The sequence below is a fragment of the Thamnophis elegans genome, chromosome Z, assembly GCF_009769535.1.
Source record: "Thamnophis elegans isolate rThaEle1 chromosome Z, rThaEle1.pri, whole genome shotgun sequence".
NCBI classification, from domain to species: Eukaryota; Metazoa; Chordata; class Lepidosauria; order Squamata; family Colubridae; genus Thamnophis; species Thamnophis elegans.
Window position 1 is genome coordinate 86,013,181 of NC_045558.1, and position 19,227 is coordinate 86,032,407.

The 19,227-nt window shown below is 38.3% G+C and overlaps 1 protein-coding gene across 2 annotated transcripts in view; it reads left to right on the forward strand.

Annotated features, from left to right (window-relative positions):
- PIP4K2B (phosphatidylinositol-5-phosphate 4-kinase type 2 beta) overlaps positions 1 to 19,227 on the forward strand; it is a 38,919-nt gene that overhangs the window by 16,485 nt on the left and 3,207 nt on the right. The window contains exons 3-9 of one of the 2 annotated variants that reach the window (XM_032235646.1): positions 2,271 to 2,367; positions 5,469 to 5,621; positions 8,699 to 8,845; positions 10,593 to 10,631; positions 14,027 to 14,140; positions 15,008 to 15,266; positions 17,118 to 17,221. In XM_032235646.1, the coding sequence (XP_032091537.1) occupies positions 2,271 to 2,367; positions 5,469 to 5,621; positions 8,699 to 8,845; positions 10,593 to 10,631; positions 14,027 to 14,140; positions 15,008 to 15,266; positions 17,118 to 17,221 (913 nt within the window). The remainder of the gene's footprint in view (positions 1 to 2,270; positions 2,368 to 5,468; positions 5,622 to 8,698; positions 8,846 to 10,592; positions 10,632 to 14,026; positions 14,141 to 15,007; positions 15,267 to 17,117; positions 17,222 to 19,227) is intronic. The other variant, XM_032235647.1, reaches the window with a different exon arrangement.

Sequence of the window (19,227 nt, forward strand, 5' to 3'; positions counted from 1 at the left end):
CGTTAACACATCCCCAGCAGGGGGCGTAGGAAGCGGAGGCTGCAGCTTTGTGCCAGGCACTGAGGATGTGCCCCTGGAAGTAGAGGGTGACGACTTCAAGTTAATATTTGGTTTTGAGGCCATTTCAAAATTTATCTGCCTGCAGTTAATAAAACTCTATTGCCTGAATATGCAGCTTTAAGTAAAGAGGCTGAGTTCCCCTTTTATTTTGAAGTTTAAGGCTTGGCAAAACTTTCAGTGAGTAAACATTGTAACAAGACCGTTCAGCAGATTCATCACCATTTAACTTCCAGATAAGCAAAGTTAATGAAGGAGTAAAATTCTTGTAGAAATGAAACTAATTAAAAAGCTTCTGCTGGCCTATTGTGAAACCAAAACATATGATAAGCAATCTCTTTTGTTTTGAATTCTTGTGAGAATTAACAAAAAGTGTTCGTTATTACCGGAGAAACCAGCCTGCTCGGCGCCATTTTAAAAGCCTCTAAGTAAATAATTTTTCGGAGGAGAAAAAGAAAAGAAGCTAAAATGTTGATAAACAATTGTTGTCCACGCAAATGGATTCAGCTCGTGATAAGATTAAATCAAACAAAACTTTGAACAGAGTGGGGGAGACCTACTTTGTCCTGCACAAGGCAGTTTGAAGTTCCCAGCACGGACAGCCGTTCTGCCTTGGGCTAGCCCCGCTTTCCCTGCAAGCACAAAAGCTGCAAAAATCGAAGAACATTTGCCAGCAAAACAGTTTCTTCTTTCCTTCTTGCCTGAAGGATAAGAAAACCTGATAAGACGTCAGATGGAAGATCCTCTAAACAGGTACGTAGCCAGGAATTCGGAGGCAGCTGATTTTTTGCTGCCACCACCAGCAGGCTCCTCCCAGGAAGTCTCCAATAGTCAGATATTCAATCTGATTTTCATTGAATGTCTTTGAACTGCTATGTTGCATTACAGTTCCAGAATTCCAGAACAACATAATCAGAATTACAGCATATCTGGGAGAACATTGTGCTAGTGAAGTCTGAATTCATCATCACATAATGTACTGTAGATACACATTTTAAAAAATAGTTATGTACAAAAAATGTAGAACTAGACATATAGTGTTAAGGTATATTCTCAATCATACCATGTCTCTAAAGATCAGGCTCTTTTGGTTGGTCTGAGAATCAAATAGGGGAGTTCTACACTGGAGATGTAGAGATTAGGCTGGAAGTGGCTGCTAGATTAATGGCAAACTCCACCTACCCTTCCCACCCTTACTCTCTGCTGCCCACTTATCCATCTTTTTATTTACCATATTCATGTATTGTTATCATTGTGTTCCTCTTTCGTTGTTCATTTTATTATTCTGTTATTTTACTTCTGTTCTGTTTATACTTTCATTTTTCTTTGTTTTTATTTTATAAGCCATTTTAGAATAGCCCTATAGTGAGCTAGACAGCAAATAAATTTAACAAATAATAATAATCTATATGTATATTTAAATTTTACATTTACACGCTAACGTCAACAGTATCAACAGTAGAGACCTTCATGTTTCTAGGTTCTGTTAGGTCCAAGGACTTGGGAATGGGCACCTAACATTAGAACCATCATTAAAAAGGCACAACAAAGAATGTTCTTCATATGTCAAATCAAAAAACTCATATTGCCAAGAATCTGTTGATGCAGTTCTACAGAGGAATTATCAAGTCTGTCATTTGTACCTCTCTAATTGTCTGGTTTTGCACAGCGACCAAACAGGACAGACATAGACTTCAATGGATAGTTAACGACTGCACAAAAATGATCCCAACCAGCCTGCCTTCCACTGAAGTTCCGTATACTGCACGAACCAGAAAGAAGACAGAAAATATCTACAGACCCCTCACATCCTGAAAATCCTGGACATAATTCATTTCAAGTTCTCCCCTTAGGATGCCACTATAGAGCATTGCATGCACAACCAGATATAGTGTTTTCCCCTGTGCCATCATTCCATTGAACACTTAACACAGCACTGTCTCATTTCTCATCTTTTTTCATCTTCTAATCTTTCCTATTCTGTTGGTTTCCTATAATTTATCAATTATTGTTTGTAACCTATATTTAATGATTGTAATTATGGTTATAACATATGATCTAATACTTGCTGTTTATATGTACATTGTGAGCTTATGCACCAGAAGTACATTCCTTGTGTCCAATCACACTTGGCCAATAAAGTATTCTGTTCTGTTCTAATTTTCTATTCTATTTCCAGTATTGAATCACAAATTCTTTGTGGCTACTTTCAGAGAGAATCTCCCAAGCCGCTTCAAATTTAAGGAGTATTGTCCAATGGTATTCCGAAATCTCCGGGAAAGATTTGGGATTGATGATCAGGACTATCAGGTATGGAACAAACTAATAGTTTTTATTGAGATGTGTCAATTATATAAATACTTGAAGTATGAAAGTATTTCTGCCTTTGTTGTAATTGGAAATGAATCTTGTGCAACAACAGCTGGTGTCAGTGAATCAGATTGAATTATTTATTATATTGATTGTATTTGTATTTTCCTCCAAACAAGTTGTATATTTAAAATAAGCCAGGCTGAAAAAAATGGTAGATAGAAAAAAAAGTTGGATTTGGGGAGCAGTTGATGAAAGTATGAGTAAAGAAACATACAAAGCAGTGATGAAATTCATTTTTTTTTACTACCAGTTCTGTGAGCGTGGTTTGGTAAGCGTAGCAGGGGAAGGATATTGCAAAAAATCTACTGTATATACTCGAGTATAAGCCTAGTTTTTCAGCCCACTTTTTGGGCTGAAAAAAGCCGCCTCGGCTTATACTCGAGTCAGTGAAAAATTTGCCCGAAATGGAGGAGAAAAAGGGGCGGGGCCATGCCGCTGGGTGACACTTGTGAATGGCCCAGTGCCCCTGTGAGTTTCCCCTCCCTCTGTGTCAGTTTGCCGCGCAGCGCGCACCACACCATCCCCCCTCCTCACGTTCTAATGTAATGCAGGGCTGTCTTACGATTCCCCTTCCTCCCCCTCCTGCCGCTCTGCAACGATGTCCCACCTCCTCCTTGTTATGGCAAGCAGCCACATAGCGATGTCCCACCTCCTCTGGTACAGTGATCCAATGATATGAATCACTGTGCCGTGTGTCATAGGAGGCGGGACATCGCTCCCGCGGCTGCACGGGACATCATCATCACAGCGGGACATCAGCATCATGAGGTGAGTGAAGTATTTCATTGAATACACCGCTAGTTTACTGTTTTTCTTTGAAATAAATATTCAAAAACATTATTGGTATCTATTTTTATTTTTGAAATTTACCGGTAGCTGCTGCATTTCCCACCCTAGGCTTATACTCGAGTCAATAACTTTTCCAGTTTTTTGTGGTAAAATTAGGTGCCTCGGCTTATATTCGGGTCGGCCTATACTCGAGTATATACGGTATTCCCATCCCACTCTGCGGCCAGCCAGAGGCAATATTTGCCGGTTCTCTGAACTACTCAAACTTTCTGCTAGCAGTTCTCCAGAACCTGTCAGAACCTGCTGAATTTCACCCCAATACAAAAACATGAGGGAGAAGCCTAAAAAAAGAGGACAGCAGAAACTTGTAACTAAAGAATAGATATTGTATGTAAAGCAGAGTTTCCCAACCTTTCTGGTTTTGTGGACTAGTGGCGGGGAGAGGAGATGTTTCTGTCTGTGTGGTGAACAAGCGGGTATACGCTCATGCAGCTCCATTAGCATGAGCAGCGAGGGCACACCTGCCACTTAAACAAATGGAGTGCTTGCATATGTTCGCCTGCGCAAATGGGTGTGTGCACAGACTCACCATTACTTCCGCAGCCTTGTTCTGAATGGCTCAAGGCCTGGTAGGTTCAAGGCCAGGTAGGTTCCTTAATCCCTGGTAGCCAAGAGATTGGGGAACCCTGATGTGAAGAAATGTTCTATGAACAGAACAAATACAGGTAGTCCTCGAATTACAAATGTACTGGAGCCTGCCCATTCCATTCGTAACCCGAATGGGAGTGACTCTCATACCTTGAACAGGATCACTCCCCCCTTTCACCCATGCATTTGCTAATCGAATGCGAAGCTTGTTAAGTGCACATGAGGTATTTCAGGGTGGTGAAGGCCGGGGGGGGGGCATAGTCAAGGCCTCTCCGACCCACTAAAATGCCTCATGCTCCCCATGATTGCTTTCCCTCACAGCCAACCTGCCGCACCAGGTCACTTACACTGTGAAGATCTAGCAAGCAGTCTCTTCTCCAATCTCTCAGCCATGTGCAGCTTTGTTCAGGTCTACGCAGACCTCACCTGGCACGTTGCAGGCCAAAATGGAGCTTTCGAGGGATGGATTCGCCCCTCTGGTACGCCGTTCAGGCCTCCGGAGGCCTCGCCCAGCACTTTGCAGGTCAAAAAGGAGCTCTGGAGGGATGGATCCAAGCTTCTTTTCGGCCTCTGTGCCAAGCGAGGCCTCTGGAGGCCCAAATGGAGCATTCAAGGAGTGGATTCGCCCCTCCAAACCTCAATTTTGGCCAGCAATGTGCAGGACAAATGTTGCAGAGCTTCTGCTGTTGTTCATAAGGGTAAACAACTAACTGCTATGGTGCTGCAAGATTCATAGTTTGGGGACTTGTTCATAAACCCTAGGAGGCGCTTATCGTATAGCGTCAAATGTTCGCTAAGGGAACACTCATAACCCGGAGATTACCTGTACATTGTGGCACAAAAGTTTAGCAGAACCATTTTGAGTGGGCTGAGTTCAGAAAACTAAAATCTGGAATGACCTGTTTTCGGTTTCAAGCAAAACAAACTCCAGTCTGCAACGTAAGTAGAGAAAGTCCTAGAACTTCCCTTTGTTCTCTTTGATTTCCTTCTCCGTGTCATCTTTATGCTGATTTACCCATCAATGTTCCTAGCACTTTTCTTCCCCACACCTTTTAGTTGTCATCTGTATAGTATTAAATTCTCATTGACCTGACCTTTAATTAGGTGAGATGATACATCATAGGAGGGTACTTTTTGAACCAACCCCTAATAAGCTAACTTATAGAATGTGTCCAAAAGTCCAGGACTCTGCGGGGAATGAAATTTGAGAAAGTTGTGGTTGCTTCAGTTCTCCTGGCTGCTGTGGTCACATGATCTTTACTTGTGGTATTCTGTAACAGTTCCCAGTCAGTCTCGCAATCCCTTACTCTTCTCCCAGCAGCAGCAGCTACTTACTAGCCTGCTGAAAATGGGAGGGATGCTGTCTAAAGGTCCCTGCCAGTGGGGAAGCTGGCAGAAAGTTGTAAGTCACTCTTACTCTCTCTGTTTTGTTTTGGTTTTTTGCCTGCCCTTGGTTTTTCTGTGCCTAAACAGAAGCACAGAAATATCGGGTATGGTCTTTCTAGTTTTATACAAGTATGACATACCCAATTTGTCTGTCTGGTCTTCTCTTCACCATTATTTCCAAGTATGGATTTTGTTCTTCTTTTATCTCCACACAGAATTCTGTGACCCGGAGTGCTCCAGTATACAATGATAGCCACGGGCGGTGTGGAGTTCGCTTCCTTACCACTTATGACCGGCGGTTTGTCATCAAGGCAGTGTCAAGTGAAGATGTTGCAGAAATGCATAACATTCTAAAGAAATATCACCAGGTGAGATATATGCAGGGAGAAAGTATACTGGTTTTTTTTCAATAATTATTTTTTATTTTTTGTTACAAATTTTTAAATTATTTTACGAACAGTCCGTGTTTTCCCCCTTTTTACATTCTCTTATATATAATTTGTTTTACACCACATTACCATACCAGCCCATTATTTTCTTCCCATGGTTCCATCTTAAATTTATTTTTTTCTTAACACAGACAATATCATTTTTCACCCTTTCAGAAAAAATATGCTAAATTTATCATTTTCTTTTTCTTTTGTTATTCTAATTTCTATAGGTAGCATATATCATCACATTCAATTTTACTATAACAAGCATTTTACTTAATTGGTTATCCACAATTATCAATGTTATTTTTTTAAACTATATATCATTAGCAGTATTAAAATATTTCATTTTCTACTAATACATCTCTTCTTTCTCTTCCTCCTTTCCTAGCCATTTTCTCTTGACTCCTCTCTTGCTCTCTTTGATGTTCCATTTTTCATCAATTTTATGTTTGTCCTTCTATCCCCTTCTCTTAATTTCCTTTTTTCTTTTTTTTCTTTTATATGTATTATATCTTTTCTTCAGAATTTTCCCTATCGTTCTTCTTTGAATTATTTGAGTAAGCCTCTCTAGGATTTCTCTTTTTTGCTTCCCACTATTTCTCTCTATTTTTGAATTGTTCTTTTTTTAGATAGCATTTTCCTTTTTCCCTCTCTACTCTTTCTGTATCTCTGTAAATCTCAAAATAGAATTTTCTAACTGGTTTGTATTTTCAGCTTTTTTTACCCACATTAACCTCTTGCCTCTCTTTTGTGTTTATCTATGTCAGTTCCTCTCCTTTGCCCTGTTTTATATTTTTCAATGATTTTTCTGGTTCTTTAATACCCTTTAGTGTTGTATGTGCGTCTTTTAACATTTCAAGTAACTCTTCATGCCACCCACACTACATGTTCAAGTTTAACAAGTTTTTTATATTATTATATTTTACCACATTTAATTAGGTCTCTCTCTTTGTTTCAAATTTTTCCAGCTGTAATACCAAATTTCAGTCCCAAAATAAAGGGACTGAAATCCACTGCCTGGATTGGACATTTCTTTGGAGGTTTGGGTTTTTATTGCACTCCCCTCGGAAGTTGTTAGCTCCGGGATGAGCGCGAAGAGAGACCTTGCTTACTGTCAGGAATGCGTCCCTCAGTAACCAGGAAAGAAACCTCTCAGTTCAATGGTTGTGGAATCAAAAGTACTTTTACTGGTTATGAATAGATAGCAGCGAAGTAAAGCAAGGTCTGAGGCAGAAAAGCGTGAAATCATACATATCAAACTTTTGCCCAGCCTCCTCCCTCCAACAACCTACACCCCATTGCCCAATCTGCATCTCCCTTAGGTGTCATGTGGGTTGCATCTCCAAGTAACATCATCAGATTGGTATGCAGTATGGTAGGCCTTGACCATGTCCAAACATCAGCCATCAGTATGTGCAGACAATGGTGAGAACAAAACTTCCTGTTTGATAAATCCTCCTGTACTAATTATTCCCATCCAAAATACCATGCCCTCCCCCCCGTTTCCATGGCAGCCGAAAGCAAGCAAGCGAAGCAGATACATACACTCCTTAGAAAAATCTTCCACTTATTTTTCTTGTATTCAACGTTGAGTTTGTCCACTGTACTATGTTGCCAGATGTTGTATCTTCTTTCCTCCAGTAGATGGTTTATACAATCCCAGAGACAGTCAAATCAATAAATTGTCAAAGTTTTCAAGAACCAAAAGTTCCAAATCTACTCAAAGAAGTTTTTTCTGTTTTCTTTGTGTTTTTCCCTTTAAAAAAAATGTTCCAGTTCCAATTATATTAGCCACAATCATCTTGAGCAGTCCCCATTTTTTTTCCTTTTCTTTTTCCTACTTTCAAATTCCAAGTGACAGTTAGCCGCTATTTTAAATCACTGGATAATTTTTTTAAGCTCCAAATTTAAAGTTTTCTTTACCCTTGGGTCAGCCAGACTTTCTCCCGGTCCCAACACTCCGTCTGATCGCCGCTCCTGCTCTAAACTTGATCTGGATGCCCAGGCTCCAGAACAGTCATTGAAGATGGCTGCCACCCCCGCTGCCAGACTGGAGAGCTTTGTTTCCGACCTGCCGAGGAGCTTTTCTTGCTCCTTGTGGTCATTCAAAATGCCTCTCCTGCTTCACCATCCCTTCAGGCCGGTTCTGGCCCGAAGGCCTCCCGATTACGATTTGCCAGCTGGGTTTTTCCCAGATGTTTCTGCCATCATGCTTCTGGTTTCTTGAAAGTATACTGTTTTGGTGGGAATTTTAGTAGATGCTCATATTTTAGAGAAGACTTCTGCAGAAATTTTCCTGTTCTCTCCCAGCAAGAGAGAAAGAAGAAGCTGAAAAAAGAGATTGTTTCTTTCTAGTTTATGAGATTATTGCATGCATAATTTATGAATTATGCTACAATATTTTTATTTAGAAGATGCAGATATGCCCAGAGTCATTTTCCTCAATTTCTTTTTCACTTTCCAGTTACTGAAAAGACCTGCCTTAATTAATTTATATCTTGTGATGGAGAAGCAACATTCCAAATAGAGGAAATAAGATATCAAAAGAAAAGGCTCTTTTACCACCCAAATGCACAGATTTAGTTTTGTATCATTCATTTATTTTATCCTGAAATTCATTTTTATTTTAATTTATTTTCTTCATTTAAGACATTCTAGTTGTATTATCAAAGAGTTCTAAACCAATAGTCTCTATTGGACATCATACTTGAGTTGAATGTAGGGCTCAAAACTATGTTTCTTGTTTCTAACATTAACCATTGTAGTAAAACAATTATGCTTTACCAATATCATATTTCTCAACCATTCTACAAAATAAAAAAATGTTGTCCTTTTGGTTTCATTTACTATAAATAATTTAGTATATCTGCTAATGTTATGAAACATTGATACTTTTAAAAGTACCTCAAATGCCCTTCTAAATCTTTTGTGGCAACCCCCCAAAACCTGGCAGCTTTCAAACTACACTAATTGATTATATATTCTTTCCTTTTTTCCCTTATTCTCTTCAGTTCATTGTGGAATGTCATGGAAATACACTTTTACCCCAGTTTCTTGGCATGTACAGGCTTACAGTAGATGGTGTGGAAACTTACATGGTAGTCACCAGGAATGTATTTAGTCACCGGTTGACAGTACATCGAAAATACGATCTCAAGGTAAGCATCTCTGAAGTTTAACAATGTCGCATTCTGGCTCAAAAAAGTGCATCCTTGTAAGTTTAGAATTATAAGCAGATACTTAAATCTTGGAGTTGTGAAAAAAGTAAGATTGTTTGAAAAATACTATTCACATGGCTACTACAGGTAGTCCTCGATTTACCACCATTTGTTTACTGACCACTTGAAGTTACAATGGCACTAAAAATGTGATATGATCATTTTTCACACTTAGGACCATTGCAACATCCACATGATCATATTTTGGATGTTTGGCAACTGGTTCACATTTATGACAGTTGCAGTGTCACACTTTGTGACCTGGCAAGCAAAGTCAATGGGTAAGCTGGAATCACTTAACTATATTACTAAATTAAGAATTGCGGCAATTTACTTAACAACATTAAGAAAGGTCATAAAATGGGGCAAAACACACTTTATTACTGTCTTGCTTAGCAATGGAAATTTTGGGTCAATTGTAACCATAAGTCAAAGACTACTTTTATATTCACATGGTTTGGTTTCCTTGTATAAGAACATTGGTTTTCTTTGAGGGTTGAGTCTTGTAGACCATGGCTACACTGAAGCATTTAGGCCTGGTGTTGATTTTGCGTTCAGTAGGAGTTTTATGCTGGAAGAAGAAAGCTATCACCACAGAGTTAAAAGGAGAAAGATTATTTCAAGATTTTCTCTGTAAAATGAGATGCGGTATTCACTAGTTGTATTGTGTTTTTAAATCCTGTGATGTGCTAGTATAGAAATATTTTATTCTATTATAATATTATAATATTTGGTATTCCCTATCTCACTCCCCAAATTGGGGTTGTTAAGAGACATTGGAGCATAAAGTAAATATTTTCTTTTGAATAACTGTGATTTATTCAGAAATGTTTAGACTAATTCTTTGGAAATCTTTTGTTTTTAGGTAATCTTATGACTGTTTGCCAACTTCTATTTGCATATAATGCAAAGAGTAGCCAACTTCTATTTGCATATAATGCAAAGAGTACCTGACAATCAGAAGTGAAATATTATTGCATATATATTCCTGCACTACATATCCCCAAAAAATTCAAACTGTACTGCATAGATGCACTTGATTTCCTAAATCAAACACTGTGATAGTTTTAAGGCAATTAGTTTATGGTTCACTGAGATGAGAGAATTCAGCTGTTGTTTTAGTATGTTGTGTGAGCCTGACTATCCATAGAGCCATAATGTCTTCATTTATTGGATGTATTATAAACATAGCAGTTCTATTGTATTATTCTGGATCAAATTTAGCATGTTCCTTGAATCTTGCTGGTCTGTCTGTATAAGCATTCTGCCTTCAGCCATGGAAAATACATGCCTTCTTGGGGGAGAGGATAATGTGATCCTCACAGATCCATGTGATCCATGTGGATCACATTAGGAAAGTGAGAAAAAGGCTGTTTACCTTCAATAAGTCATTTCTAAATCATAGAATTGGAAAGAATCTCAGAGGTCCTCTTTTTCTGTGCAGCATCAGTTAAAGCTAACATACCATAGTAAAGCTGACTTAATGTATTCAGTTCTGGGGAGTGTAATATTTTCCCAGATACCTTTTTATGGTTTAAAGGTTTAGAAAATGAAATTAGAGTAAAGAAGAAAAAGAAAAGTGCATTGACTTAGCCCTTAATTTATAGATATGTAGTCAGAGTTTTTTTTTAAAAAAACTTTTGGCTTTAAGTAGATAATTACTTTCCACTTTTACTTTCTCCTCCAGGGTTCAACAGTAGCAAGAGAAGCCAGCGACAAAGAAAAGGTAAAAGTCAAAGTTAGAGAAAATTTTAAAATAAAAACCTTTGTGCTTTGAATAAACCTATAAAAAGTTATTTCTGTATCAGTACTTCTAACAGGATTAGACAAAAGATCCTATGTTATACAAGCCCCCAACCCAATATCTCCCAGAGAGCATGATGGGAATTATAGTCCAGCAAAGTTTTGGAAAGTGACAGTTTAGGAAGGATTGGCCTCTGCTATATAATAGAGGAAAGTGACATATTGAAGGGCTGAGAAGATGCATTAAACTGCATTTGGGTAGCTACCTTGCAACATATATGGGGTAGAAATAGGAAAGAGCATACAATGATTGTGTTCTTATCCTTCATATGATGACTTTGCATTCTTTTTTCAATTAAGTTTATTTTTTTGTTTTAAAAAGAAGCTGCATTTTTGTTTAAAAAAGACTGATAATCAAAATCATATATAAAATATCAAAGTTTAATAGAATCTGGCAGTAATACATGACATTAGCAGCTTGATATAATATTAAAATAAGTATTAACTAGTTCTTAAACCAATTAGTGCTTATCAAAATAAACATGTTTCTATTCTTCTCGATGGCTTAAACTCTTGTTTGGGGGTAAAATATTTGTTCTAAGCCAGGATGGGATATCTTTTTAGTGTTGAGAGTTAACTAAATGCATATAAAAGATTATTAGAAACTCAGATATCAGTCAAAAGTGGATATCCTCTCTCCTTCCATTTCTCCCCTACAAGCATGTATGCCCAGGCATACATTTAAACACATAAGCATTGATTGTGGCTCTCCAGTTATAAACAAAAAACTGCCAGTGGGTTTGCCTCTGAGACTCCTCAAAATACATTTATTCAAAGATTCTTCCTGTTGGGATTGAGAGCAATACAGACAAAGGCAGTTTAAACAGCATTTTTTCCTTTGGACCTTTTCTCTTTCATGTAGTCCGCAACTTATGAATGTTCATTTAATAGTGCTTTGAATTGAGATGGCCATGGGAAGGATGCCATCTTACCATCGCAGTACATTATACCACTTTCTTAGATACAAGTTGTCTCTCTCCTCAGAGACTGAAAATCCTGCTTGGATTTCAGCAGAGAGAATTTACAATTTCGGAGGTGAGAGACGCACACATATGGCCTGGATTTCCTAGGGACCGTCTAATGCCCCTGAGGTAATCTTACCTGGGACTCTGTCCACTTAACGACCTGTGAGATAGCTAAATGACCACTACCAGGAGTATCGAAGCTGTCGTCATTGAGTGAAGCAATCAAGGGACATCTTGCTTAACAGCCACTTTGCTCAAGATTCCAGGTGCAGTTGGTTATAAGTCAAGGACTACCTGTATTATAAATTATATAGTCACTCAAAATTATTTGCATTTCACTCCATATATCACTATGAGTACAGCTGTCAAGCAGTTCTAGAAGTCACTCTGGACTCTCTTGGTGAGACAGAAAGTGGAAACTGCAGGTTTTAGCAGTGAGAGAAAGCACAGTTGGAAGGAGTAAAGTAGAAAATGGAAGGATTGGAAGGGAGATCTGGGATGCACTTTTTTTGAAAAAGTTTTTCATTTTATTTTAATTTCATACATATAACCACAAGTATACCATTACATCTGAACAGAATTTTTTTTGTGTTGTCTATTATCATATCATTCCTTCAACTCTGAACAGTTGTCATTTGCTCTTCTGTTTTCAATACACCATATTATACCCTATTTCACTGCCGTCCTATCTCCTCTCCCTGTGTCCTTCTCCCTATCTCCTTTCTTTCCTCTACCATCCCTCTCTTTTCTACTTCCTCTCTCCTCCTCTCTCCACTTTCCACTCCTTCCTTCTCTCCTACTTTTCCTCTCCCTCTCCTCTGTATCCTCTCTTTCTCCTTATCTTTACCTTTCCTTTGTCTCCAGTTAATTTACATGGTGTATTTCAGCAGCTGAGCACCACTTAGTATTTTCTGGTATTGATCATTACATTCCAATAAACATCTTTCATATTTATGATTTTACATATATGGGATGCACCTTGAGGGACCACTGAAGACCTTATGTTGGCTGAATGTGCCACCTATAAGCATCCCTGGTTATAAATGTAAAGAACCAAAACAATGTTTATTCCTTCTGTTGCTGTTTTGGGTTTCTAATTGTTATTATTGCCACCATATTCTTCAATGAATTATTTGAATTAGATTGATTTCTAAATGTATCTATCCTTTGCCCTATCTTTTTTTGCCCCAGTTAATATTAGTATGATCTCATACCATATAAACCCTTTACTGACCCAATTCTATGCTTCATGAACCCAACCTTTTTTTAAAACAAGGAAAATGCTTCAATTATTATTATTGCTTTTTTGCAACCTCATTCTAAGGTGGGGCACTAAGGCTTCCAAATGTTACAGAATATAAGCGTTGAAATATACTATTGCACTGTTAGACATAAGCAATCTAGACAGTCAATAGGGTAAGATAAAGATGGTATATGTTATTGAAATCTGAACCTGAAATTAATACTATAAATAGAGGACAAGCACTTTCAAGAGCAACAAGTATGTTTCCTAATTACTTAATTGGTGAAAGAGAACCAATTTGGTGTATGGTTAAGGCACCAGCTAAAAAACACGAGACTGTGAATTCCAATTCTGCCTTAAGCACAAGCCAGCTGAATGACCTTGAGCCAATCATGCTCTCTGAGCCCTAGGAAGGAAGTAATGACAAACCACTTCTAAAAACTGTTGTTGATAAAACAACAACAAAAACTGGTGAAAACAAGGACAAGACTGACTTGTCCTTGTCCTGAACTAGGAGTTTTACAGCCTTTCTAATTATGGAAAACTTGATGTGTGCATGTTCAAAATGGGCGACATCATCCAGGAATCCCAAAGATGCCCTTACTATGTAGCCCCATCAAATAGATCAAAAGAACATATGTAGGTTAGGAAGATGGGGCTTTTTTTTAAAAAAAGACACTCCACCATAGTTAATTTAGTAAAAGTATGGCAGGAATTGCCCTTAAAAGTTTCTGGTCTTATCCCAGATACATCATCTTGAAATCTATATGGCTTTGGTTCTTTGGTTTGCTAGCTGTGTGAGGCTTGACAACAAAATGGAAAGACCAGTTCCTAGGAGGAGTCTCTTTTTGAACTGCTGTCTTCAACTGGGCTGTGTTGCTCTTCTGACCTAACCTGCAATCCTTCTCTACTTCCTTCCCACAATCTCTCACAAACTTTTACTTTTAGCCCAGTAGTTTATCATCAATATTTTCATAATTTTTAAATTATTTACTCAAAGTTGATTGGAATTGAATTTGCCCCAACTTTAGCAAAGAGTATATTGAGCTGCTTTAGATTTTAAAATATGGAAGCAATGTTTTGCACTTACTTGAGTTCAATCCTCTCTAGGCTAAGGACCTACCAACCTTTAAAGACAACGATTTTCTAAATGAAGGCCAAAAGCTCCATGTTGGAGAGGAATGTAAAAAAAATTTCCTGGAGAAATTGAAGCGAGATGTTGAGGTAGGATAGCTGACTTGTTGATTTTTGGGAATTGGGGCATAACTAAGGAGTGGGATTGACAGAATCCCCACTGTTACAATAATTTTCAAACTCTTTAAAAACTAGATAAGGTAGAGATGTCAGGTAGGCTCTGTCTCAGACTCTAAAGTGAATTTAGATTAATTTGAAAATCTGTTTTAAAAAAAGCAAACAGAGGAGTTTTATTTCTCTTGCATTTACTTTGGAAATTTCCTCCTTCATCTTACTCAAGAGTAACTGAGTTGTCCATTACTCAAGATCAACAGAAGTGAGTGTTACTCCTACACAATGTAGAAGGAATTTGGTAGCGCCTTCTGTAACTAACAAGCTTTGTTGGATTGTTTAATCAATTTAAATTTAAACAGAATGCAGACTTCAAAGTACAACAGATCTTAAAATGACCATTTTGTAAAAGTTCAGGATCATTGAATGAGAGAGTGCTGAACTCACAATTTTATGCAATATTTCTGCAAAAACAGTGTTTTCTTTAACATATTACAATTGTTAATTGATTCGGTACTTGCTGTCTGTCTGATATGTAACCTGCACATGCATAATTGTAACTAGTCTTCCCTTCCACCTCATCCCATTTTAAATTCTACATCCATCTAGCCATTCTATGCATCTGATGAAGTAAGCTGCAAAGTCACAAAAATGTATTAAAAGTATTTTCCTTCTATAACTCTGTAAACCCAAGAATTTCAAGCAATCATGTAAAAATGCTTTGAGATTTATGGGACTTAATACTTGGAGCTGGTGCCAAGTTAATGAAAGACGGTTTAACTCAAATTCCAGAGGTGATAGAGAGACATTGAAAATGAGAAGGATTTTTTTTCTTTTGACTTCCAGTTTCTTGCACAACTGAAAATCATGGATTACAGTTTGCTGGTAGGAATTCATGATGTTGATCGAGCTGAGCAAGAAGAGATGGAAGTTGAAAACCGGGCAGAAGATGAAGAATGTGAGAATGATGGCATAGGTGGGAATCCAATTGGTTCCTATGGGACTCCACCTGACAGTCCTGGTAACCTTCTCAACTTCCCACGTTTCTTTGGGCCTGGGGAGTTTGATCCATCTGTGGATGTCTATGCTATGAAAAGCCATGAAAGTAAGTACTGAAATATGGATGTTGGTAATGGAAATGGAAGACAAATGTAAAATTGTGAAAGCCAGAGTCTGATTGTAAGCTTTTATTGATACACGGTGGTTATTTGAATCAACTTTATTTTCTCCACTTTTTTGGAAATCTTAAGACTGTTTGACTCCCTGAACTGCAACAGTATATCCAGTAATGTTGCCTTAATTAAAGACATGACTTCCAGTTTAATTTTCCTCATAGTGTGTGCAGCCACAGTATAAAGTAGGAGTGTCTATTTGGGAGCCAGGTGATAGAGAATATCATTTGGATGTCTTCTCTAATACACAAATGTCCAGAAGATCTTCATGTCCTTTAGCAGCTTTGTCTAGTATTCACTATGCCTACAGGTAGTCCTTAATGTATGACCATTCATTCAGCAACCATTTGAAACCATTATAAATTATCCCAAATTAAATCACTTAAAACTTGTGCCCAAAGTTATGTCTATTGTAGTTCCTCTGTGGTTACGTGAACAAAATTTGGCAGATTGTTTGCAGATATGATTCCAGAGGCGGGTACAGCTTCTTCCCTGTGCCCACCTATCTGCCCCCAATCTCTGTAGGCCACCAGAACATGGAAACTTTCCCCCAGGAAGCCTTGATTTGCTACAGGGCCCACCAGCATGCAAAAAACTGCCATAGCCCAGAAGGACTTCGTTGGCTACCTAGCTCATTAGCACATGCAGAGCAGCCCACTTAACTTTACAATTTTCTTCAACTGCTGACAAGCATATCATGCAGTCTATGTAAGGCGCACCTTTCCTTTTAAGGATACCTTGTTCCATTCTCCAAATGGGCTCCATTCTTTGAAATTCTTCTTCTCCAAGTTGCCCAATTTGGAGAAGGAGGTTTCCAAAGGATTGTGAGAACAGAGCTGACTCTCATGGTGCTTTAGAAGCATTCCAAAAATGTGCAATTTGGTGTGCCCTGTAGCTTTTAAAGGTCTCGCAAGACCTCCCAAGCCCCCCTCCTCATCCTTATCTCCCTCTGTTTAACAATCAATAAGATTGCTTAACATCGACAACTGGGAATGAGATTGCAGTCATTGAGCAAAGCAGTCACATGATTTTTTGTTTAATGATCCTTTTTTTTAACCAAGATTCCATGTGCTTATAAGTTGAGGACTATTTATATTTTGAACAGCCTGATGTATAGCCAACTTATGAGTAAATTGGGACTAGAATCACATTGAATGGAATGGTTGTTAAGCAAGATGCCCATGTGACTGCTTCCCTCAACAACTACAATAACTCCCCATGCTAACTTCCCCATTAACTTTTTGAGGAAGCCAGCAGAGAAGAGTACAAATGGCAATTGCATGGTCACTGGACACTTGATAACTGGTGGTAAATGTGAACAGGTTGACCAGCACAGCACAATTATATGATTGGGGGGAGTTGGGGGAGGGGGCGGGAGGAATGACACCATGTTTTATGAAGGCTGGAAGTGATTTAAGGTCCATAAAGTCCCCTCTCGGAATTGTAACATCAAATGGACATTAAATGACTGATGGTATATTGAGGATTATTATTATTCCAAAGTTTTTTAAAAAATAATATTTACTCTCAAGTCTACCATAGTTGAAGAGAAAACTGCTCTGCATATAATAAAATCATCCACTTTTTCCCCTGCTTCCTCAATATTTTCACTGTTTTAGGTATTGCCTGAAGCATCTGTTGATAAAAATCTAGTTCTTGGATCATTTAGCATAAAAAATTCTGGAGTGCTTTAGTTGTGCTTGCAGTTCAATAAGAATAGCAAACCCTAAAAATAGTTCTGCATCCTCCAGTACTAATAACTTTCTCTATCTTGTTTTAACCAGGTGCCCCTAAGAAGGAGGTATATTTCATGGCAATTATAGATATCCTTACACCTTATGACACCAAGAAAAAAGCAGCGCATGCTGCCAAAACTGTGAAGCATGGGGTAAGAAAGAACTATTTGTTTGCATTTTTCTCATTGTGCTTAGCCAAGCAAATGTTGTTGTTAGTTGCAAAGTCATGTCTGACCCATTGCAATTCCATGGACAACATTCCTTCAAGCCTTTTGGCCTTTTGGTATTGTCCATGGGTTTTAATGGCAAAGATAATGGAGTGGGCTGCCATTTCCTTCTCCAGTGGATCACATTTTGTCATGGCTCTCTGCTATGACTTGTCCATCTTAGGTGGCCCTGAATGGCATAGCTCATAGGTTCATTGAGCTATGCAAGCCCTTCACCACAGCAAGGAAATAATCCATGAAGGGATAGCCAAGCAATATCACATTTTATAATATATTTCAGAACAGCTGAAGCCACAGCTGGCTGAGCAGTGATCCAAAGTTGTGAAAAAGAGGCAGGGATGCAACCATTTTATATATATATATATATATATATATATATATATATATATATATATATATATATATATATATATATATATATATATATATATATATATATATATATATATATATATATTTCTTTCAGTATATTATACTTGTTTGCTATACTACACTTTTTATGTGTATGATACATTCAAAATGATAGCAATTTTTCAGGAATTCTGGTTACAAAGGGCTTTGGAATTTGCAAAAAATAATGAAAAGCTGGAATAGAAATTTTGTTAAATAAAAGCCATATCCAGTCAGAGAAGCATGGCTTCTCTACCTCTAAAACAGATATTAGGTTTCAGTGGTAGAAGTGTAATTGGATTACCATTCTGTATCGTTTAAGTAAGTTACCCTGTTTCCCCAAAAACAAGACCTATCCCGAAAATAAGTCCTAGCATATTTTTTATGCATGCGCCTAATATAAGCCTTACCCCAAAATAAGCTCTATTTAAGAGCCTGTGCAGCCAGTCATTCCATCTGGTTGCTTGTGGTGCCACGGCCACAAGATAAGATGGGATGGAGCTGCCCCATGCGCCCCACGCTGGCTTACCTCAGGGCTCCTATAGTCAAGCCATCTACGCCCCAATATCTATTCCACAGTGGCAGTACTGGCAGCCATGTGCAGCAGGTGTACACATGGCCACCAGCCTACTTCTGCTTTCTCGTAGCCGCAATGGAGAAGGAGGCAGAGCGATGTGCTATGCCACGGCAGGTGTCAGGGTGTGGGTGGCTTGGCTGCGAGGGCCCTGAAACATTCTGGTGTGGGGTGTATGGGGCAGCTCCATCTCTACTGCCTTGCGGGGGTGGCACTGCTTGTGGCAAGCAAACAGAAGGAGTGGGCCTCCCGTACATTGGGGGGGGGGGGAGAAAGACACTTCCTGAAAATAAGTCCTAGTGCTTATTTTGGGGTCCAAAAGAAAATAAGTCCTGGTCTTATTGTCGGAGAAACACGTACATTATAGTCTTTCATATTCCAATCATTTTGGTTGTTTTCTGACCATTCCGCAGCTTCCAAGTAAATACATCAGGAATATTTTAATATGACCACACCAAAGATACATTTTGATATGATTTTTATGTTGTTGTTCTGTCTTCTATTTCTGTCTGTTCCTGAGTCTTTTACCATCACCATCACCCACAGGATATTTCCTTTCAATGAATCTCTTGCCGGTGTACATGGTTTTCTTCTTAAATAACTTTGTCCAGTTTAGCTCTGTCCATCAAAGTCTCCTCATCCAAAGCCACAGGTTACAAAATGCTAAATGAGGATCAGTATGAAATTAATGCAGAAGAATCTTTGGAGCATTCAGACACTAGAGCTGAGGCTATTAGGATAACAATATATCCTTTTCCAGTCCAATTTACCTGTTCAAATGGGCATGGTCCAGTGCCTTTCTGCTCAGTTTTTCTTTTTTTTTCTTTTCATCTGCCTTAACAATAATTTTAAGAGGACTCTTGGTTTCCTGATAATTTATTTCCAGTAAAATGCTAATCTCAACTTTTTTTCCTGGAGTGTCTTCTAGCCTCAGCCCTTCATTCTAATTGAACACTGTAACAATATA